We start from the raw sequence: 25,203 nt of genomic DNA, 5'->3' as shown, positions 1-25,203 counted from the left end.
TGTTAATATGATCTTCCATTTTAGATTTTGTTTTCTGGGGGTGGGGTTGCATGACTTAGCTAATTTTATAAAATCAACAGATTACTGTACATAATAAAATCACACTTTCTGTAACTGGACCCGTTTCATTTATTTTCGCAGTGGATATGCGTGCCTTAATGGATACAAAATATATGAAGGGGCTTTTCCAACACAACTTAATAACGAGAAAATGGAAAATCCATCCCACTGGGAGATTTTGTCCTGCTGTGATAATTGGAGGAAACAGATGATTTTCCAGTAAAGCCTTTACTGATGTCCTTTCAGTGGTGCTGAAAGCCTTTCAACAAAACTATAGCTCCTGTATATGATGGAAACCATGCACTTGGTTGCTATTATGTTAAACATGTTAAGAATATTTTTATTTTGGTAGACAGCAGTACTGCTTTAAAAATGAATACACATTTCAAGACTTGAACAAGTGCACATGCATGTGTCCCCTTGAGAAACAAAATGGATGACAAGACTGATGTATTATTTTCAACATAATTAATATCACTGGGCACTGGTTTTGAAGTAGTTCAAAAGGCAAGGGAAATTCTCATTGAATTTAAATTAATTTATGATAAGCATGAAAATAACAAGAATACTTACTGTGGTATTGCACACTATTTCATCATTGGCCTTTTATAAAAAATAGAAAAGTATTCTGTAGCTGCTAACTATGTCATGATGTTTTTTTTTTTTTTGCTATTCAAATGAAAGAATGAACCTTTTCACTTTTCATTTTATTTATGAGCCCCATCTCTTTTCTCTTCTATCAGGAAATGTGTGTTGGATCCCAATGGAATGGTAATCAATTTACTGTAAGTAACAAAATAATGGATAAAAACAAGAGTGTGAACGCATGCTTTCCCCTCTCTCCTCGTTTTATATTTATTTCCTGCATGTACAATTTAGTGGTTTGTGGATGCTTATCATGCATTTTTAGATGTATTAATCTAGTTAATCAAGCGAATCCCTGGTGGAAATACCTCACTTTAAATGGCAATGTGTTCTAAGAAAACCATGGGTTGCGATTGGTGGAAAAAAGTGAACCTCTTCTGTGAAAACACCAACTAGTTGTAACCTTTCTTACAATGAAGAATCCCTTTTTTTAGGTCTGTTTTGAACCCACTTTTCTTTAGTTTACCCCGGGATGGAGTGAACTCACCCTGCAGTAATTAGTAAAGCCAGATCCTAAAACCAACCTGCACTGGACCAGAGCTTGTGTTTGTATTGCCAGCAGAGTCTAATATCCTGGACTCTGCGTGAATCCTACACAGCCGGCCCCTCAGCTCTGTATTTTGGGCTATCATCTGAAAAAAGGAATGGTTCAGCAAGACATTACATTAAGCGTTGATGCAATCAATTGAAATCACCACGACGAGTTTAAAGGGATGGGTGTATTTCACCTTGAAAGAGAACTTTTTTTTTTTTTTTTATAAAAGCAGGTTTGTAATACAGTTTACTCGTGTTGATAAAGTAGCACACGTATCTCCAGCAGTCTGCATATAATTTGGTTACGACGGTAATTTTATATTTTATTATATAAATACACCCAGCCTTCTTCTACAGCTACAGTCTAAACACTGAATGATCATAAGGCAAAGGAGAGACTGTACAATATTTTAAGCATGTCACTTTGCCAAATAATCCTCTTCGTAAGGCTTTTATCTGGGTCTAGTGTCAAAACACTGGGACAACTATGACATGCATGTAAAAGCAGAAGGACAAAAAAAGACTATTTTTATTCCTACACAGTCAATATGAAATATGAGTACATAAAGTACTACCTCTATCGGACAGTGATGGCTATCTCAAATTTCTTTCTTTCTTTTTTTAAATGTTAGGAAAAAATTCAGTATGATTTTTTTCCCATTTTACAATACATGGCTTAAATTCCATAGTATTTAAACAAACCAGCAAATAACAGAATTGCAGTACACCATGTAGTGAATATGCTACGTCCGTGTCTGTTAAAATAAACAAAGGTTTCTGTTGGCAAGCCATCAGGAAATGCCTGTGGAGAAAACAAAAAAGCGTCGTTTTTTCTCTGCACGCTCAATTCCTGAGAGGAAGACCTGGGGCCTCAACCTTTGACACAGTCCTTATGAAGTGTTTGTGTGTGTTAACAACTGTTTTTAAAAGCTGAATGACTTCTTTCACCTTTTTACTATATCATCCACTATATCAGCATGAATGGCTGCATTCAATAATTGCCTTCTGCATTTAACACACCTGTTTCATACGACACTGTTCCTTACGAAACAAACACAAAAAACAATATTAATTAAAAAGTGTATATATTGCATGACTAATAAATATCTACAAAAGATCTATGCACATGATTTTGCAGTAGATATTTGCCTGCTTTATTAAGCAAACAGTAGTTTAATGTTATTTTCTTACCTAGATGATCAGTGAACGAGGGCATACAAGGTTAGCTTTTAATCTGTGCCAACACAATTTATACACCTTTAATTTAAAATAATCTTTGAAATTATGCAAAGTATAAATCTATTCACCTACTGTATATCTTCAGATTAATCCATTAAATGAGCTGGACAGCAATACAGCCTGAATATTATTGAATAATCTGCTGTCAGCCATGCATTCCCACAGTGAAGTAGGTGGTCACAGGTAGCACCCTATCCCACTTACATACAGTTTACAGTTTAGATACAGCCATAATAAAGAATGGAACCATATTTCAGTTACAAAACTCCCAATATTAGCAAACAGAATTATAAAACTGGATTTTTCATGCCTGGTCTGACTTCTAAATTGACAGCTCTCTTAAAAGACGCGAAACCTCTTTAAAACGTATTCATATTTCAATCCGGGCAGACGCCAGCCACATTTGAACACAGGATGGCTATTTTGGTATGGAAAGGTTGGGATGTAAAAAACTGATTAATACTCTAGAAAAGGCAATCTTTCAGGACACCACTTGGAATGCATTAGGTAGATTACTCAAAGCAACTACTTTAAGTGATCTATCTAATACTATTGTTTCCTGAGATTCAGAAATTAGAGGTAATGTGTAGACCAAAAAAACACAAAAGAAAACCGAGTAAAACTAACATTCCATTTGTGTAATAAAGCAGATAAATACTGAATTGATTTAGTGGCTTATACCTCGTGTTTGATTTCAATGTTTAGGTGAATGGTTAAACGTTTAGTAGTAGTAAAATAAACTCTACGTGTTTAAATTAGATTTTTTTTTAAAACATGTATTACTAGGAAAGAGGCAGTTCCCAAGAACCTCCCAATGTCATATGGGTCACATGACATTCCAAACGGATGTCTGGGGCAAAGCATGAAGTTCCTAGCTAAAACATTTCAGAATAATGACAAAAAAGTACATACAAATGCCTTGTAACATGAGTGTATGTGTTTGCGTCCCCTTACAACTTCCTTGAAAGAACAAAAGGTAATGTATCTCCATAACCCTTCATGTTGAAATTTAAATTAAACAAACAGATCTATTATAATTGAATATTGTACAGTGCAAGGATATGTCTATCAAAACACTGTGCCTAAAAGGCCCTGTATCAGGTGCAATACACGATAAGGTAAATGGCTCATCAAAGTAACAAAAACATCTATTTGGGGAATACTGAATTCTGAATTACAGAAGCAGCTTTTTAAACTATAAATAAAGCTGCCACTCCAAAGGGTGAACACTGTTGCTGCCATGTTCATTTTACCAGGATGAAGTGTGGAGGGACCTGACACATAGCAAGCTCTGATATTTTGCTCACTCAGGCTCTGAAATTCCCTCTCCCTTGTTAAAATATCACTTTGCCTGTGAAACTGCAGTGAATCAGGACCAATTAGTCCAAGAGGTAACTTTGGAAAGTGCTCAGAGCAGAGAACACAGCTTTTAAAAGCATTTGCTGCTACAGGCCACAATCTGTGGGTTTAATTTAAGCCCTTGGGTACATCCCCATCTTTCAGAGAGGTCATCTTTGATAAGGGCAGTCTGGGGTTTGGTCTGCTGAATGAGTAAATTGTACATTACCTTACTGTATGCAGTTGTCATGGAGTTGTCACCGAGTAATACTACAGCAGATTGTTAAATAATCTACAATCCACTACAAATTTGACAGCCAAAATGTCTACTCTGGCAAATCAGACAGTTGTTGAGGTGGATACTGTATCTCCTGATTTATTTGAGCCATAATGCACCATCATCATATACAGACTGAATGATATGCAACCTGCTGGATGTAACTATATAACTATAAAGTGTTTGAAATGAATGATCGCTTTCAAAAAAAAAACAAAAACAACAACTGACCAATGATACTCTATTTCATTGTGACACAGCTTCAGAACATGCCAGCTCTTGGGAATTTCCAGTCCTTATTTGCATTATACAGCACCAATATATATAGAGAAGATTAGTCAGGTAAAAAGGTGCACCACAAGGTGGCTTACCTCATGATAACACCCGCAGACATTCCGTCACAGCAATGCTAAATGTGCCTTTGGAGACTGTACATCTGTTCTGACAGGCCAAGACCACACCCCCCACAACCTCAACATAAATATTGTCTGAATTAAGAGACCTCTAATTATTCTGCAGGAAACCCAGGAGAGACGAATTTGAGCTTACAGATGCCAGGGTATTCTTCAGACCAATCATCTGTGCGGATGGTGGCTGGCCCGCTTCACAATCCAACGTCTGCTTGAGCTTTCCTCGCTCGGTGGTTATTATACTGAAGGCTGATTTTAAGGTGGAATGCACTGCAAAAAAAAAAAAAAAAAAGGTTCTTGGTTAAAATCTAAAAATCCTGAGAACAGTTTGAATCTTTTATTATTATTTATTTATTATTTATTTCTTAGCAGACACCCTTATCCAGGGCGACTTACAATTGTTACGAGATATCACATTATTTTTTTACACATTATATTTACAAACAATTACCTATTTATACAGTTGGGTTTTTACTGGAGCAATCTAGGTAAAGTACCTTGCTCAAGGGTACAGCAGCAGTGTCCCCACTTGGGATTGAACCCACCGGTCAAGAGTCCAGAGCCCTAACCACTACTCCACACTGCTGCATTGTTTTAATGAACATTTGGGGAAAAAAAGAGAATTCCAATACAGAAAATGCCACATCACATGACTGGTACAAGACAGAAAGCTTGGTGGTGCATTACAGTACGATTAATGAAGCACCCAAGCTTGGAATTAACACAAGTGACTTGAAACTAAATAACAAAGGACACAGCTCATACAAAAGATGAACAAATCCAGACACAGACACACTTCTAAATCAACAACTAGTGATGTTTTAAACATTCTACAACATGAAAGCATACAGAATAACACAATAGAGTACTTCTTAAAATCTATATGGAACAATTCAAATTTGTACAAGCTTCAAAGAAGAACCTACAGTGGTCATTTAAGATTATTCCACTTCATTGCCTGCATCAAACAATCAATCTTCATTACAGCTATAGGCCAGCAAAAGATGAACCGATATGCTTCTAGCATATCACAATGAATTTCATACAGGAAAAGGCACTATCTGCAAACTGACAGGAGAGATAGAGATATCTGAAAAACCGATGCAGGGTCATATGTCTACAAAGAGAGGGCTTTTAAAAGGAATTACTGTGTTAATGATGAATTTAAATTCAGCTAACGGCAACATGATACATTTCAGGTAAGCTGACTGATTAAATTGTACACATGCACTCTAGCAGCTGCACTGAACAATTCTATTATAAGACAATACAATGTGCCTAATATAACTTCACCCAGAGAACTGTAAAGTCACTTAGCTTGTCATCAGGAGACAAAAAAAGTAAAAAACACTGTCTTTGGAAAGGAATGTTAGTTTTAACTTTGATGTTGAGTGTTCTGGAAATTGGTACTGACATAATTAAGCTTATGAAACTCGCTAAGAGAACACTGTCATATGATATTGAAAGTACAGGTCGATTAGAAAGCAAGTTTACCACATTAACGTACCATATCTGATGTGGTAAACTTACTTTCTAATCACCCTGTACACTGTCAGGAAGAGGCCCTGACATTCCTTTGTGATAAGCAGTTGAGTATATATGTTGGGGGCTTCACAGTCTTTGAGACGCCTTTCACTGCAAAGATTCTACATGTTGAATCTAAGGGCCTCTCCCCGGGACTTTCCTTATTGCTGTGCAAATCTGCTCTACCCTTTGTGTGCCGTTGTCTCTGTTCAACCCCTGGGGTTCCAAGAATCTAAAATTCAAATAAATAGTTTTTTCATTCAAAAACAACATCTAGGATAACTGTACATTTCAGGCCAAGGTAGCATTACAAATGTAACTACAAAGTGGTTCATTCCTGCTGTACAGTTTTCATAATCAAGCCAGATGAGAGAATGAAATAATACAGCTTGATACCAAATTTAAAGCAGTTTCTTACAATTGTTTGCCACGTGATAGAAGTCCTCCAGGAGTTTGGAAGCATCTGAAGGAGAGTCTGCGTTTTCGGAAAAGTTTTTGTCATTAGCATGACCTACAGTAGACAGATTGGGATTGGAAGCATGCAGCCTTATCGAACCAGATGGTGTGCAGCTGGGGACCTAGGACAAGAAAGACATACGAGTGTGTGAAGTCAAAACATTCATTTCAGAGCAGCACGATCCATTTCATTTGAGATCTATTTAACAAGGAAGTGGTTGCTGCCAAGCTTATTTATTTGTTTTGTTTTTGGTTTGTTAATTTTACCTGTAATGTTGTTTTAGAATCTTTGCCATAACCCTTGGCACGCCACCTTCTCTGAGTTCTTTTTTCCTTTTTGGGGCTTTCAAAGGTAGAAGCCTGAAAAAATATATATTGTTTTGTAGAAACGGGTCATTCTATACTAGGTGGCGTCCTAGCAACAAACAGAACTCACTAACAATCCACACTGTTCTCATGTTGACTATGAGTGAACAAGCCTGCTGTTCACTCATAAAAAAGGGGCATAAAAAAGTGGGTTTGCATTGTACCTGAAGGACACTGATAGCTGGTGCAGAGTATGTTCTGTGCAGAACTTCCATGCTCTGCAACAGGTGGCTCAGCTCCAATAAATGGGACTGACACAAGGTAAGCTCTGCAATGGGAAACGAAAACAAGGCTTCAACTCCAGCGGAGCAAGTTGCAATCAGTTAAGAAATATGAAGAACACAATACACAAAATATTACTGTTTGATTATTGTAAACTGAACACAACCATTTTTCTATAATAAGGAATATTTCTCTCTTTATCATTTTATTAAAAATTGATTAGTACGGCAAATCCTGTATAACATGTAGATCACGCACACAAGTAGTCATATATATGTCTTTATTTTAAGATTATCCTTTGGTTCACCGGGACAGAATAATACTGCTGTTGTTGGGAAGTTTAAGTCTATAGGATACATTTATATTACAATTTGCTTCTTGTTTTCTACATATTTATTATGTAGATTTATGATATGGCGGGGGGGCACACTCGGTTCCAAATTATAATTGCCTTTCTCAGGAAAACAGTTTAGTTTACTGTTTTTGTTGCCTCCCTATTTCAGAACAGATGGAATATCTGGTGCCAGCTCAGACAGAGCCTGTATCTACGATTACCTGTAGAGCACCTGTCCATATCTTCAGAGGACTGTAAGCAAGCTGACACTTTAGCCTGGCTGCTGTTGAAGGTTAATGGGAAGTTGCCTCCAGTGTGGAGTGAGGCTTGTTTGGCAAGAATGCCTCTCTGTTAAGTACAAAATAAAATAAAATCATTCAAAATTACAAATCACCTTTTTTATATAGTTTGATTTAGCATTACCGATCATTATTGGCTGGTTTCATAGACCCCAGTTATCACAAATCAGGTGCAAATCTGATCATTTGAAACAAGCAGCAAAATCAGGAATCAGGGCACACAGAAAATCAGGCATACTTTATGTGACTTAATTCCATAATTAATTAATTAATTAATTAATTAATTAATTACAAATGTTTTTTCACAGCACACTAATTGGCAGTTTGATCATGAGGACATGTACCTGCCCATCCTTTGTAACACACATCATGTATAATTACCTGGTGTACATCAAATAAATCGCAGTGTTCTTTTTAACAAGGGGACACCCGACCCTGCTTTTGTGACACCCCTTTTCATCTCTACATTATCTATTGTCTTTTTGTATCTGGGAACTCAGGACAGAAGGAATAGCCATAACTAAACTAACAATGAACACTATTACTCACAGAGAGGTATGTAATGACTGGACACAACAATAGAAACACCTGCCATAATTATAATGTGTTTACATTGCTTTAGACTAATAAGTGGACATGTTTCAGTGATTTCCACCACTAACTCACAAGACAGGGCTGGAAGTCTACAGCAAACTCTGATCTCCGGAATGGCCCATGGAGCCAGAAACCTGCACAGCCCAGGACAAAAAAGCATCTGCCAACCCAGGCCCTACTATCATTCCTCTGTTCTGTCAAAGGCTGACTGGCACTGAAATGCCTTTCTACAGTTTATACAAGAATACACCTCAAGGATGCAATTTGTGTAACAATTTACATTAAACCAAATACAGAATAGCAATACACCTGTATGAAGGTCAGTGGGACCAATTTTCAACAGTACGACAAAATTCCCACCTCATAGTTTACATTTACATTTGAGTCAGCAATTTACATACAATTCACCAACAGTGGAAAACATAGGTTTAATATTTAAGCTTATGAACTGAAGCAGTTGTATCTTGTAAGAAATTACTTTGGATCTGAATAAAAGGTTTGGTACAACACAACTAGATTGAGTCGGGGGTACATTACTGTTTTTACATAATTAAAAACTAAAATAATTACAAACCAAAAATAGATTTAGTAATGGGTACAATTTTGTAAAACAAAAACAAAAAAATCTCATTTAAACATTCTCCAACTGCCAGCTCCCTAAAGCAGTAAGATGTCTTAGTAGCAGTCACAAACTATGACTCATACATTAACCAACTGCATTTCCTGTCTATACCCGATAAAGAAACACATTTCTTTAGTTACCTTTCTCAAGGATGAGGAATTGGATGGATTAGGAGAATCATCAGTGGGGAAGTGGGAAAAGAAGTGGTTGTTTTGGTCAAGGGGAAACATTGTGATTTCATTCTGCCGGTACAGTCTGTGATGCCGAAGTTTGGAAACCCATTCATCAAAAAGTTCCTGGGATTTTATCTAAATATAGTACACACAGTCAGACTGGGAGGCAAAAAAAACCATGACACACATAACAAAATGCTACAGCTGCTTTACCATTTCTCTGTTCTGTATTTGTGAGGATTTAGGTTTTTTTTCTGTATTTCTGTATTTATCTACCTAAAAACAATACACAAAAAAACAATACACATTATAGTTGAGTATATATGTGTATCCATACTCTCACAAACAAAGAAAAAAACAAACAAACAAGTAAAATGAACAAACAAACAAATATATAAACTGCAAAACTGTTTGAAAATGTCCAGCTACAATATAATGTAAATACACCTGAATCAAAATTGGCAACCAAAAGGGACTGAACTTTACTTTCCATTTCCATAAACCCAATATGCATGCAAGAGGATCTGAAGTCTGCTAGTACAACAGTACATGCCCTGCACTTATGGAAAGAATGAAGAGATGAATAATACAAGGAGTGCTTGGTAAATTAAAACAGCTTAATACTTAATGTTAGTTAAAGGGTAACGAAGTAATTTCAACAAAATATCCTTGTGACAGGGTAGGGTCACAGCCAAGCTGTTACCAGCAGGGAGAGAGACTCGGAACACAGAAGCTGCAGTTTAAGTGCTATTGCGCACGTTTAATAATAACAAATAATAAAACAAACAAAACACAGGAACAAAATAAACAGGCACGGTGGCCAAAACAAACATTTAGACAAAACAATACACCCTTTACGTACCCTGTGGTTTCAGGCCGAGCAATCGCTTACAATGAAACACACGGCTTCACAAAAACTCTCCTAAACACCAACAGTACACTGCACAGCAATAACCCCCTTCACCCGTATCACAAACATGAAGTCTGAAAAATACCCGTGATTCCCCTTTTTATGCACCTGTGGCTATTCAATTTACAGCTCCAGTCACATTCACTAACACTCACAGACACACAGACACACACACGCATGGCTTCCGCCCTGCCACAATCCTTCAGCCACATTATAGAACAGACGTCTCTTTTAGAATCAATAATTCTCATTACCTTAAGATGGTATATATGTTCCTCTGCATCCAAATCTATGCATTTAGCCCTTTCTTTTATAGCCATGACAGACAAGCCAACATCAATGCAACCATGTAACTTTCCCTTTTCAATCTGCGGTGAAGCAAACAAACAAATAAAAGAAACAGAGCAAGGTTATATTGTTATTGTAGAGGGAGCTGACAGTCTGTTTGCAGAGTCGAAGCTGTGAGGACCACAGCACGGTTTCACTTACAATATTATTCAACACAAAACAAAACACTATGATATCTGCATTTGATCATTTTAATGATAACGCCGCAGAAAATGACAAAAATAACGTCTTACAGCAATTGTTTGTTTTGTCATTTGGTACCTTTTAAAAAGCTGCTATAAGGAGAGTGAGATGACATGAATCCTAGGGATAACTGGAAAGCACAGGACCCTCTGAGGTGGTGTATGTAAGCACTGAACATCCTTTTCATTTTTTGAGCCCTTGGTACTGGAGATGCAATACTTTACACAGTACAGGGCTCAACCTTCAATGTCTATTTATAATAGATCTACTGAACAGTTTTAGCATTTTGGTTAGCAATTCCCCGTACTTACGTCAGCTTCAGATTTGGCATACTTCAGGATGCCTTTTTCTAAAAAGAAGTATCTCTGCAGAAAAAAAAAGAAACCAATGAATCCTCTGAAATGGAAAACAGTGCATTCCTAGATGTCAAAATAAGTGCTTTACTTTTTATCATTTCATCTATTTTTAATTCCTCAGTGTAGTGACCTTTGCTGGAACATGTGCTAGAACTGGCACCTGGAAAGTCTGATGAGTCATCTGGGATTCAGATAGGTTTCTGATTATTCACCCTCCACTGGGATAATGCTTCTCTCATCCTCATTAACCTGCCTGCTTTGCACAGTACAATTTAAAACACAGTACCTAATAAGCATCTATCTTCACCTGTATTGTTCCACTCCAACCCTCCACAGCAATGACGAGCTGACTTTATCAACCACGCTGTGTGAAACGGTTCTTTCTGACAACCTGATCAGGCTTTGTCAGCAAATTAAACCTTGATGTTATCTCATTTTAGTATCCAATTGTACAGTCAACATTATACAAAACTCCACACCACTGAAACGAAGGACAAGAAGAGACCCTTTGATTTTGCTGTCGGCTGCACCAAGAGTACTTCTGAAAGCATGTCATTACCAGCACTGCAGCATTTAGAACATGAAAACCCAGTATAGCTTCCATTATCCCAGCAGCATTGGTGACCACCAATATGATACGTCTAGATGTTAGTGAACAGTTCCAGAACAGGAGAACTTAATGATACTGCAACACCCTCGAGAATTGTGAGGGTCTGGAACCAACTCCCCAGTAATGTTGTTGAAGCTGACACTCTGGGATCCTTCAAGAAGCTGCTTGATGAGATTCTGGGATCAATAAGCTACTAACAACCAAACGAGCAAGATGGGCTGAATGGCCTCCTCTCGTTTGTAAACTTTCTTATGTTTCTTCTTATGTTCTTAACACTCTTTTGTACAATTTCATCAGCTTGTATAATGTATTTTAAAGCACAACTAAGTCATGTCTACAATAACCCTAGGAGTGGGTTATGAGGAACGTTGGAGTGCTTTGTGGTATATTGTAAAGTCTATTCAGGTCTTAGTAATAGACACAACACAGCAGCTTCATACTGCCCAACCAATCACCACCCTTTTCCAGCAAAGCTGAGAAAGGATTCTTACCTTATGCCAGCCTTTCAAGGGCCATTTTCTTCTCTTCAGGAGGAAGCCTTTCTGTTTCTGTGGCTCCTGGATATTACCTGCACCCCCGCGCAGGCCTTCCACAATCTCCCAGCTGTCCTGCTCAAACCAAAACAAACCAGCAGTTCAGCCTTTCACTGTCAGATATATAGTATAACTTTACTTTAAGGCTACCTCAGAAAAAAACGCCACCTTTCAATTAAGTCTGGAAATTCTCCTACTGACGGGAATACAAAGCCACCCCTGTACTCTATTAAGGCCACCGTGAGCAGTCCCAAATATATCCAACTGTCAAATTACTTCTACCAAACCCTCTGAGGCAATATGTTTTGCATGGATTTAGATAGGAGAAAACGAAAACAATAAATACATACATAGTGAGATGTCACTGTATTTGGAGAGTGATGATTATATGTAGGGCTTCTAGGTTTTGGTTTTTATTTATTTTCCATCTCTCTCCCTCCCTTTAAACCTTAATAGTTGTTAAGCCTTAACTGAATACCAGATTGTTTAAATTTGCGACGCACTACTAGAAACTAACACAGTGTAAATTAATAAGCTGAATGCGGCGATTAGAGCCAGAATGAAATGCAGGTTCAAATAGAATCAGGTAAGATCAATGCATGTCGTTCGTTAACTCAATCAAGATGTGAGGGTAAAAAGAAACAACTTCCTTTCATAATTAGTGTTTGATTAAGAAAGCAAATCGGCTCAAAATACGTTTAAAAGGGACATCACGTGATCAAAAATAAAACCCGAAAACTAGAAGTCCACCAAGACCCCCCAGGAGTGGTGAATAAGTTTGTTATTATTATATCTCTCTCTCTATAGGTGTGGTATGCTTTTCAAACCCACCACCAAATACATGGCAGCATGGTTGAGTTTCAAATGAACATTCGCTTTCATTGTTGTAAATAGCAAGCAGTTGAAGTTAAGTAAAAAATCACTATCATTCGTTATTCTGCCAACATGCCGTTTTCGTTGTGAGCAGAATTCTACTGCAGAACATAAACCCTTGATAGATGCAGCCCAGCAACACTCCGTTTATCATTCCAGCCTAGTGCGATTCATGAGTTCACTTCATACGATCACGTCATCAAAACAACCACGCTACAGAATATGGAAAATAAGTCCACGTCTCTTTACGTTTTTCAAAAGTATAACTAAATTGAGAAGACGATTGCCAAAAACAGACTTTCCTAACTGTGAACCACTGCATTTACATTTCTCAGGGCTCCTCTATCTCTAAATGTGCCAGCTCAGTTTTAGTTTTAATGGAACATCATCAACATTATAGACTAATAGCAATAAGATCAATGTGGTGATGTATTCTAATACATTTACAAGTCTGTGGATTCCCATTATTTTGATATTAAACATAAATGAACTGCTCCTTCCTGCAGCCAAGTAATTACTTGCTGGTTCTATGCCAGTATGTTTACTTTATTCCTCATGTAAAATGTGCCTTTGTATATTGAGAACCGTACTACTGCAATTCAATATAACAACTGCAACACCAGCATAATGATAAGGCAACCAGATATATGCTATATACAATCTTCTTATGGTTTGAAGCAATATCAAGCAACACCAATTAAGATATTGTAGAACGGAAAGTACAGTATATTGCCCTCAGCAGCTTCTGTATCCAAGACACTTTCCCTTGATTCACACCACTGTCTTCATAAACACAATCCCAGCACAGAAAAATCCAACAAGCATTTCACAGCAACCTCATTCTCCATGTGGCCTGTGGTAGAATTAGGACACAGAATAGGATGGGGGAAAGCTTAAAATAGTTAATGCAACCTATGAGGGATGTTACAGGTTTCTAAAAATATCCCTTTTCTGGCTGGGTGATTGCTAAGACTATGTCCACAGATGCAAAATATCCTTAAATATAAGGACACCGCAAGGGTATAACCCTAATTCAGTTTTACAAGGACGCGTTCATTTTGCTTGCTTGCTCTAAGAACCCAAATTGGATCAGTTTCCTCTGCCAAGCCAGCTCACCCCATCAGTCTATCAAGGTTTACACACAGTAGTACAGTTTTATAACAAATCAGATTAGGTTGTCTACATATTTTACTTAGCATATTATTTAGCTTCAAGTGTGAGGTTACAGTTATATATTGATGATATGAATAATTATGAATGCTGCAGGCAGAGAATAAACTATTAGAGTGCCAGCTCATTTTGACAAGCCATACTGCTCCACAGTTCTGACTCACAGTGAGTTTGCAGTGACGAATGCCATCCTCATTTCCACAACGCAAACATCAATTGTCTTAATTTGCAGTTCCCGGTTAAAAACGTACATGAGCACAAGACAAAACACAAAACATAATAAGAAATGTACCTGGCGGCTTTCTTGTTTAGAAGAGCAGCTGCTGTTGCTTCTTGAAGGAGAGGAAACTTTCTGAGGCATTGTGACATTCCTGTTCTCACTGTTCATAGCTGTTGGTGAAAGTCTTTCTGCTCAATGGAGCGACTTATAAAAACATTTGAGAAAAGGTGTTCAGCTGTAGAAGGTTCCAAAGCAGCAAGTCTCCTCGGTTATACGTCATACAGGGAGTGCATCCTTTTTTCTGTCAGTTCCAATCCCTACAAGTATACAGAATAAAATATATATATAAAAAAAAGAATCACAGCAATCCCTTTACCTAACAAGAAGCAGTCAGAACTAGCAAGCTATTTAACGAGTGGTGTAAACATAAGAAATTCAAGAACGAGAAAAGGCAATTCGGCCAACTATGCTCGCTCGCATTGGTGCCAATGTGATCTGTCAGCACTCAGGAGAGGAAAAACAAACACACCTAACCAGGTTTGTAGGGGAAATGAAACCTCTGGGAATCCGTGGCTAGACAGACCGTCCGTCCTCCAGGCAGCTGGTTAAAGGTCTCATTGTGGTCACACAGAGTGTTATACAGTATAGTTCATGACAGCAAGCATTAAATAAAGTGTTTAATTAAAGAGTTTAATGAACTGATGTAATCTTACCAGTCAGTTGTATGTTATAACCTGTGCATAATCATGTTAAAACAACTAGAGAAACACCCTGCCCTTGTGCGTATATTGTTTGCTTTGTGTTTGTGTTGTATTATTAGGATTTAAATGTTATTATGCACTGCTGTTTTAGGTCGGCAGGGAAGGGTTACTTACCTTCCCTGCCAAATCATTTCACATGCAGAATGTGCCCGAGCCCGACAATGATTGACGAGCAATCAAGCTCAAGCACAGCTGCATAAAAGAGGCAGGAACCTCTCAGGTCGGGGTTGGGTGTTGTTCAGAGGAGGAACGTAAGTTAAAGATATACAAATAACAATTGTTACTCACTTATTCACTGAGTTTAACTATTGTGCCTGTTTGTTTTGGCCATTGTGCCTCTTGTTTTGTGTTTTGGGTTCAAACCTTTTATTTTATTTACAATAAATACTCGCAACAGTGCTTCATCCTGCAGTACTGGTGTGTGTACTTCCTGGTGTGACGCCATCACCAAGCCACCCGGTTCAACATGCTTTACAAATATAGAACATTACAGTCTGTAGGAATCAATACTGGAATTCAATATTAAGCATATTATTTGTACATTTTTAACAGAATATTGAGCTATCCTAGAAGAATGCCAGTATGGCGATTGATTTAAATATGATTGACTAATGCAGTTGGCATTAGGTTTTTCTAGAAAGTCATTCATATCCTTTTATTAGGAAATAGCTAGAGGTTCCAAGATGCCTTAGCAGGGTAGCACTCTATAGTAAAAGGAAACAATAGACAGGGCAGGTGATGTAAAGGCTGCCGTTTGTATCAGTGACATCATTGAGCAAGTGCAATAGGGAAGAGGAGGCCTTGGTCTCAGTTTGGATCTCCAGGACTTGTCTGTTCAGTTTGTCTCAGTTTGTATGTTACATGTATTGTAAGGGGAACGGGTCACACTGTTACTTAGCATGTGTTTGTTACGTGCGTGTAAAATGCTCAGGGGTGCAAATTTGGTTTAGCTCATATAGTGCCAACAACATTAAAATCTTTCGACAGTAGACATGTTTACATTTTTTAAATTCCTTAGCAACCATAGATGCTGACAGTTTTTCACTGGGTCTGGACTACTCACATGACCCACCCACACACACAGGAGAGAAGGTTCTTGCGTGTCAAGTGGGAAAGTGGTAGCAAACGTGCTGCAGCGCACCTTTATACAGTTATCAATTACATCTGTCAAAAAGGTATGTGGGCAAAAGTAGACTTAACAGGTAAAAATACATTGTAAAATAAGGTATTGCGTTCGCCAGCCTCTTATTTATCGCGAAAGTTAAGCTTTGCTAGTTTACAAACATGTTGTTGATTAAAAAAATGCTTTGGTTAGATGCATATAATCACAGACTTATGTTAAATCCAAATCAGTTGTTGCAGCGAATGTTAATCGAATCTATTAATACAATTCAATGAATTCATGAGCTATTGTTTTCGTTAATATGTCGAACGATAGGGCTACTCATATCTGCCATTTTAGGCTTCTTAATCCTATCGCAATTTTGAGCCGACAGACCACTCCAGTGACAGCTGCTTCTGGTGAGCGCAGCGTTTCCAGGCTGAAATTGATCAAGACATATTTGCGCTCAACAGACTCAAAAGTTTGTAAAATTTGGCCATATACTGTCAAATGAGAGCGAGGTTGCCAAGAATTTAGAATACTCAGATTTGATGACTTTGCTGCTGAGCTAGGAAAATGTATTTGCAATGTATGTTCTTACGTAATATTAGAACATAAAATGGAAAAAAATAAATAAATAAATAAATAAAAATATGATAATGCCCAGGGGTTAATTTGTTAAAAAAAAAAAAAAAAAAAAAAAAATTAAAAAAGTGACATTGCACACAGTGTCAAGTGTCAAAGAGGGATTTTTTTTTTTTAATGATTATTATTTATTTCTGTCTGGTTATTCTCGTTTCCGACCTGTCAGAACCCACTTAAATCGGGCATTACAGTATATTTCAATTTTGCAATTTGAGCAAAATAATTCTCAAAAGACCAAAATAACCTTTAATTTCGTTCTTTGATCATTTTTAAACAGATTGATCGAGTCCTGACTCTGGGTGTAACACATATAATTAATATAGTAACCTACTGTACTACCTCCCAGGAAGAAAAGCACTTGAACACTGAATGCATATTGCTACCCGATTGCATTTGTTTTGAGGAGTTTCCAGTCTCTGTTGTGTAAATGTGCAGGCCACTAGAATGCACATGATAAAAGCGAATCCAGTGTTACCAGCCATACACTGCACAAGCTTATGCAGCATACGCTCATCATTTAGTTTATTGTTTTGTACTGTGCTGAAAGTTCACATGATTATTAATAATAGCAATAGCATTTAGAATATGTGCTTGCAGGTCTTAACCCCTTTGGCTGGTAAAATTGTATTTCTGCATTTCCAATTTCAAAATGTCATTTAGAACAGGCGATTTCCCCACTGAAACTAATTTATTGAAAAGCCAAAGCAAACCATCTGTCTTTTTGCTTTGAGGTGTACTGCATACTGGAAATACTGATTTATAAATAAAATATACGTAGTATACTGGATTCTGCATACTCATAAATGATTCTGCAACAGAGAGGAAACATATGCAAAGAGCACAATTAACAGTTACTGTATGTATGATTATTAAAGATTCCTTATTCAAAAATGTTAACAAGCATGTCAGATGTTCTATTCTGTTATGTGTAATGGCTATACCCATACCTATTAAACATGCATTTCCACTTCAAAAGTCTACTGCTGTATATTGCCTTCTGTTACATTTCTCATTTATTATCCAGGAATACTATGTTTTAATATGCACCATACCAGATTATGATGATCTGTAACTTTTACTACAGAATTTGCTAACCTTCATCCCAATTAAAAAAGTACCTCTCTAGATATATGCAAGGGTGGTATAGGTAAAGACAGACAGGCAGGCACCATTTTTTATACCCAGATTCTCACAAAACTTTCATTATGATTGTAAAGCAGTGGTAATATTTTAGTGCCTCCAGCAATCATTGTTTAACGGTTGCCATGGAGCTGTTGTGTTTATGTTCCTATGGCAATTGATAACATCACACACACAAATAATAATAATAATAATAATAATCTTTATTTATAGAGCGCCTTTCATACCACAAGGTTCAAGGCGCTGCACAAAAAACAAAAAAGAAGGTAACAGAACACAAAGATTAAAATCAAAGTTAATAAAATGGCATAAACTGATGAATAAGTTAAACAGTTACAGTTAAAAAAAAAAAAAAAAAAAAGAGAAAAGACACAATTTAAAACAACTAAAAACAACAATATATAAAATCAAAAAGCTAAATTATAAAAATAGGTCTTAAGCCTAGATTTAAAAGTAGCTACTGTAGGTGAGCCTCTGACATGGTCGGGGAGAGAGTTCCACAGCTGCGGAGCATGAACACAAAAAGCAACCTCTCCTTTCCTCCTGAGCCTCACCCTCGGAATACAGTGGTAGTGGTAGTGCAAATAAAATGTGTTTATTAGTACTTTATTTATGAGAATTACTTTTAGTTTTAAGTTAACCTATAATGTCTGTCACTTTTAAAAGACAAAACAAAAACAATAATAATAATATGAATACCAATAATAAATCCACCAAACTGGTCTCAATACTTTCATTTATTCTGCCCCACACAAGGGTCCCCTGAGTGGCTGACCTGGTAAAGCACGGTCACGTGGTATACAGGGCGAGTCATACAGTCAGGGGAGCACAGGTTCACGTCCTGGCTATGTGAAGTCACAGGTCTTTGCTGAGGATTCTCGAGGGAGCCTCGCATTGGCTCTGGAGCTCCCACGGCCAGGCACCGAGTGAACTCAGAGCAGACACCTGCAGGGCTGGCCTTTGTCCTCCAGAGGCCTGTCACACACGGATATTCACTCTCGAGTTCCTGGGTGTAAAACAGGAAACAGTCTGGGTCGTGGGATCAGAGGACCCCCACTGAACTTCCAGTTCTCCCGAGCAGTGTGGGGAATTGCTGCGGTGTCACAGCAGGGAAAAAAGACACAGCTACTCCGTGGGCGTGCAAACTGCACAGGGGTCAGGGCTGATTCAGAGGGATGTGGAAGTAAAGTAAGGTCACCCCTTTCAACCCTGCTGGAAGCCTACTTCCATGGGAAGATGTCACCTGTCTTAATTAATGACACACAATGTTAATTACGATGAAAAGAAGATCTCATTTCACTGTATGGCCTGATGCCACAAAGGACCAGGAGCCGGGGGAATCTGGATTTCAATCCAAGCTCAGACACGACTCCCTGGGACGCCCTTTGCAGGTCACCTAGCCTCTTTGTGCCTCATTTCCATTCCAGCTGTAACACTGGGTGGAAACAGGGCCCAATTCCATTACAGGACAGAAATAGGGTACGGATCAGTGTCTCATTCATTTCATCTAGTCCTACACTGAGAGTTTCCATAAGTAAATAGATTCATTATCTCTATACTCTCTCACACACATACACACCTGTATACACCTAGCATAATCCGCACAACAGTCTACCAACAGCCAAGGAATACTCGATTCTTAGACATTAAACCTTTTAACAATTGCTTTCCAATGACTACTGATCTATCATGGGTAGATCCAAGCTCACATCTGGCATCTCAATGCTGAATTAACAAGATTAAAAATAAAATAATTACCCACTTCAAACTTTATTTGAGGTCTTCCTGCTTTTAGGAGACATACTGCTTAAATTAAATTCATGTTAAATCAGTGCTGAAGTTTAAATGGAGTTTGAAACCTTAGGCCTTATATATGGCACAGTCCTTCACTCAAAATGTCACATGGTTCCACTTCCTGCCTCACAATGTGCCTGCCTACATTATTTGCGCATAAAGAGATTAATGCATTTTTTCCGAGGGCTTGCTTTATTATTTTGTCTCCAACAGATTCATACATTCCATTTACATTGTTCATAAGATGAGAAGTAACCAAGGGAAACACCAAACCACAAGATAAAGTAGAGCCTAACAGTGAGTCAGGGGACATCCCTTAAAAACATAAAAACATACGCCCAACAATCCATTTAATCTTTCATTTAGCTTCTGAAAATAGAAAAAAAAACTGAGCATTTTCAAGATCAGGAACAAATGCAGTTTTGAACAATGCCTTTCAATTAAATAAATCCAAACTACACTGCTCACTGCCAAAACCAGGAGAAGGTACATTATTTTGTAATGTGTTAATCAAGAATTTATAAGCAACATTCATAATTGTATCTTATTAAAAAAAAGTCAAGGGAATGGTTCATTTAATGGAAAATAATATTTAAAAGCATTTCCTAATTAATACAAGCTCAGCTTCAAAATGAAATGCAGAATCAGAAAAAAAAAAATATATATATATCATTTGATTTCAGCCAGTAACATGCTTTGGCCCAGAAAATAATGCTCCAGGGGAATGACCCAGAAAGTACAACTGTACCAGATATCCTGAAGCAGTAGGCTACCAGACATCAAAGTGCTTTTAACATGCATCTCTTTGTTTTTTTTAAGTGAAAACTGAAGTGCAAAACAGGTCATGTTTACAGAATTGTCATGTTACTGTACAAATAATTGAACTAACTTTAGCTTATAATCATGGGTCTCTAAACAGATTACCCATAATTATCAGAATATAACCATTTTTACAAATCTAAGGTGCTTTTCTGTGTGTTGTACAGAATCCATATCAGTGTCCAGGCGAAATGACAGAAGTTAAGTAAATCCTTGCACGCATTTACCACCTTGCAGAATATGCCCAAAAGTTTCTACAATGTCAAGTGCAAAAACAGCTTTTGTCTGATGTGTGGCGTTAATATATTTAAAAAACAGTGCTGCTCTTGACCCCCCCGATTTAAAATGTTTTTGGCAGCAAGAAATAAACAGCCCAACGCTGTCAAACAGTGATCTCCACCAGCTAGTCACAACTGCTGCTTCAGATTGGGAAGAGAGCTGGAGTCGAGGGATGCAATGCAGGTACGTCCCTCCGAAATGCATCTTCCAATACTGGCCCAAATCTGCATGGAAAATGTTCTGTATAGCGAACAACGTTTTGTTTTAGTTTTATGTTGGCCTCCTATTTCCTGTTATGTGGAACGTAATAAACAATGAACCAACACCACGTCCCGTTTTCCATATTTATTTTAGTTAAATTTGACAATTTTCAGTTGCTTGTTCAGATAAAAAATGCATGTACCCTTATAAAAGTTTCCTATAGTAAAAGCATAGCAAAGTGTGATAAAGCATAGTGAGAGCATGGTAAAGTATAGGTAAGCACAGTAAAGCCCGGAGGTAAACCAGGGTTAACTGTGGTAAATGCATAGCACCATGGGAAAAGCATTGGAAAACTGCAACATTCAATTCAATTCAATTCAATTCAAACCTTTATTTAACCAGGTAAAGACATTGAGGACAAGATCTCATTTAAAATGCCAAACCTGGCCAAGAGGCAACATAAATACAAAAGACAACAATACACAGACAGATAGAGACATTACAGCAATACGAAATCAATAATAAAAAAAAAAAACACATGACCTTGCAAAAACACCATGGTAAACTTTATAAGGGTAACCCTCAGTAATACTACTGTATTACTTTATAAACATGCGTGGAGAAAGGACAGTGGCAGGGATTAAAAAAAATAAACACAATGTATACTTTATGTACTGTTTTTGTCATTTATTTATTTTTTTAAAATTTTAAACTAAACTAAAGTATGCCATCCTGTGTTTTGTAGTTTTCTAGTCAGAGGGGTAAAGTAAGGCCTTCACAACCTTTTACTTAGTCTTACATATAATGGCTTTGATTACATTTTGCAAATGTACAAATCTGAATTTTGAACAAGAATACTTTATCTGTATATTGACCCAGCAGTGAACAGCTTATTGTACAGTAATTCATCGTGTATCTGCCCGTCATTTATCCGTCCTAATCGTTTATCCACCCTGATCAAGCTCTTCAGCAACATCACCCAGTGCTAATGCTAAGGCTACAGGAAAGCGAAAGCTAGCTGTGCTTACAAATGGATGTTTTTAGTTGTTTTTTTCCTCGAAAACCTATTGTGGCAGGGTGTCCCGCCCCTTTGTGTATATATTTGTTTATTATTATTAATATTGTTATAATTTATGTAATGAAGGTGAAAAGCCATGGTTTATTTGTGTATTATTCTGTGGCAGGATTAGCAAGGTGCCGTCCGCCATGGTATTGTTTTGTTGTTTATATTTTAAATACCTTGTGGGAATGTGTGACTGATCAGCTACTAAGTATATAATTAGCTGACAGTCATAGTAAACCTGTGCAGAAGGTGACTGAGGGATAATACAATAAGTGATAGCTAGCTGATCCCTCGGTCACCCATATAAAAGAGCTGCAGTTTGGCTGCTCGAGGAAGAGTGTTCAGAGTGGACAGTTACACGGTAAAATTATTAAAAAGAAAAAAAAACAATTGCTACGCATGCCGGCTCATAAACCAGCACGATACTTGTTTAAACCCGTCAGCTGTGTTGTGCTGCAATGACTTCCTGGTCTGATGTCGCCACACACCTCATCACTGTCGCACCTATGCAGTTTGCTACTGTGTAAATTACCCGACACGAATGTAAGTGTATACAGCACTGTGGCAGGGCAGGAGCCCCTGCGCATGAAGAGGGTTTTTTGTGTAGATGTGTATTGTAAATAGCGTGTATTTATTGTAATTTATTTATGAAGTACCTTACGCTCCTGGGAGAACCTGTCTGCTGTGTGTGATTACCAGGTGTGGAATCCAATAAGCAGGTAGGTGTGTTCCAGTGGGGCGTCGGGTATACAAAGGTTTTATTCACCTCAGGGCTGCTGCAAAACCAAAGCCAACTGGGCTGAAGAAGCTGAAAATTGCCAACGTGTGTGTGTGTGTGTGTGTGTGTGTGTGTGTGTGTGTGTGTGTGTGTGTAAGAGAGAACCAGAACCAGGGTTGGATACCGAAGAGTGAACAGCCAGAGCACGTTTATTGGAGAAGATTAGTTCAAAGAATGCAGAACCCACCAAAGTTATCGTACACTGTGTTGTATTTACTCTGTGCGCTACCATTGCTGGTAGTGTCATGTGAGCTGTTCAGTGTGTTCATGTGTAAATAAATCCTGTTCGCCTGCGGGGAGTATCAACTTCAGCCTCTGTCTCAAGCTCCTGCCTGTCACTCAGCAGTGAATGCACGCACCCACACAGCAGACGGCTGCTCTGTCACAAGCATTAATACCCTGTATCTTTCTAAACAAGGGATTTAGGGGAGCTCCCTAATAAAAGATGAATCTCAAAACAATAATTGTGTGAATATAGTAATTGTTACAGCTGTGTATAATGGTCTTTAAAACATGATTCATTTTTCCGACTTTTTACATATCTGCCCTTACTCTGGTCCCACTGCAGTCGGATATGGATACTGTTTTCTATATCGTATATCATGCAAGTTTATATATAAGAAATAGGCTTGCTACTATTCGATTTTCTTTTTTTTTTGCCAAATCGATTAATATCAATATTTATTTTAGAAAGAATTCAAGCAGAGAATGGGTGAAATCGATCTTTATGCTTTATATATAAAAAAAATACAAAAAAGGCATTATGCCATTGAAAAACATCTCATTTAGCAAAACCCCTTTATCATATTTAACATGCAACGAAACCATGGTTACCAACATTCTAATTGAAATAACGTTTGGTCACAGCTGAGCTATACATTTAAAAATGGTCTCAAATAAACCATAGTAAACACAGCATATGAAAGTATATTATACAGACCTTAATAAATTTAGCATAAATTTACAAGTAAAAATAATATGCACAGAACAAAACATTAGTAGTCTGAGCTCCCCCTCTCCTGCTTCAACACAGCTGGACTCAGAGTCACTTGAAGGCAAGGTCAGACGGGCCCGCTTCATCCTGCCACGGAGACTTCAGCCGTCAGTCAGGGTATTGTACACAATATTCATTAAGTGTTTTTCTCTTGCGCCCCATTTTCAAATCATACTAGTAACTGTCACCGTATACCTTAAGCAAAAGCTTACATAAACCTTAACCTGCTCATTTCAAAGTAGGTGCTTTGAATGGCAGGCGCTGTATCTGGCAAATGAAAGCATTCTAGCACTGCTTCAGTCAACGAGATTTGTCAGAACAGGGTGAAACTACAGTACTAACGGACCACTGAGATGACTGACAGCGACCCCCAGCCATTCAGAACGGAACGGAGACAGGACAGACAGCAAGTATAAAAACTACACAAAATAGAGAGGATTTCTAAATGATTATTTTTGGAAAGAAAGTAAATAGCGAGTGGTTTTACCGACGTTTTGGGAATTCAACGTTTAACGAGCATTATTAATATAGAAAAGTAGCAAGCCTAATTATAAAAAAAATGTTGCTAAACTGAAAGCTATAGCCATGACCATAACCATATATTAAGTTGCTTCTGAGTTTACTTTTCTTTCCTCGACTGGCTTACATTTACATTTTTATAAAATCATGTCAGTCAATTTTATTTTTGATATAATTGTATAAAGATTGTGTATGTTCTTATCCCATTGTAAATTCCTAAGCATAGATTTGTGTGGAGACCAAAACACTTCACATGCACAGACTGTTAGATACAGTATCAATTGGCCAAGTTGTACCAAGGCAATATTGGGACTTGTTATTAAATGATCTGCTTGGTTAAAAAGAACAAAAAAACACATACTGATTCATTAAATGAAGACGCATTAATACAATGTTTTACCAAACGGCAATTAACCCTGTGAATTATTCATATTGACATGCTGTGGAGTTACATAATAAATGTAAGCCAATTAAATATAGAATGGTGCTGAATTTCAAATAGAGAAAATCATTTCAAAAGCATGGGCAATAGCATTTTCCTGAAACAAAATGAATGTTAAATGTAAATGTTACTGATGTCATCTAATGCTATGCAACCACCAGACAAATGAGCTCAAACGTCGAACAATGGTATGCTAGTGCACAGTAGCACTATATATATATCACAGGAAGATCACGATTGCTTTTCTCAAAGATCCAGTGGTGTAGTCTTACATTTAGTTAAGATCAGGAACATCAGCCATGTCAGGACAATTCTCTGGAACTTTTAACACGAGGGTATAGCCTTCAAATCAGGATTAAGGCAACTGCTC

At 37.6% G+C, this 25,203-nt stretch overlaps 1 protein-coding gene across 8 annotated transcripts in view; it reads right to left on the bottom strand.

Annotated features, from left to right (window-relative positions):
* The window catches only part of LOC117399346 (oxysterol-binding protein-related protein 3-like), a 70,126-nt gene that overhangs the window by 28,023 nt on the left and 16,900 nt on the right, over nt 1-25,203 (bottom strand). For 4 of the 8 annotated variants that reach the window (XM_059021816.1, XM_034920602.2, XM_059021822.1 and 1 more), the window contains exons 2-12: nt 14,369-14,613; nt 11,992-12,108; nt 10,846-10,899; nt 10,258-10,371; nt 9,061-9,228; nt 7,627-7,753; nt 7,014-7,117; nt 6,751-6,843; nt 6,446-6,605; nt 4,643-4,773; nt 1,230-1,337 (exon numbers count right to left, since the gene is read on the bottom strand). In XM_059021816.1, the coding sequence (XP_058877799.1) occupies nt 1,230-1,337; nt 4,643-4,773; nt 6,446-6,605; nt 6,751-6,843; nt 7,014-7,117; nt 7,627-7,753; nt 9,061-9,228; nt 10,258-10,371; nt 10,846-10,899; nt 11,992-12,108; nt 14,369-14,464 (1,272 nt within the window). In that variant the 5' untranslated portion in view covers nt 14,465-14,613. The remainder of the gene's footprint in view (nt 1-1,229; nt 1,338-4,642; nt 4,774-6,445; nt 6,606-6,750; nt 6,844-7,013; nt 7,118-7,626; nt 7,754-9,060; nt 9,229-10,257; nt 10,372-10,845; nt 10,900-11,991; nt 12,109-14,368; nt 14,614-25,203) is intronic. The other 4 variants (XM_033998441.3, XM_033998443.3, XM_059021825.1 and 1 more) reach the window with 3 other exon arrangements.

This window comes from Acipenser ruthenus, chromosome 4 (genome assembly GCF_902713425.1).
Source record: "Acipenser ruthenus chromosome 4, fAciRut3.2 maternal haplotype, whole genome shotgun sequence".
NCBI classification, from domain to species: Eukaryota; Metazoa; Chordata; class Actinopteri; order Acipenseriformes; family Acipenseridae; genus Acipenser; species Acipenser ruthenus.
Note: the sequence above shows the minus strand (reverse complement) of the source record. Positions and strands in the feature narration are given on the sequence as shown.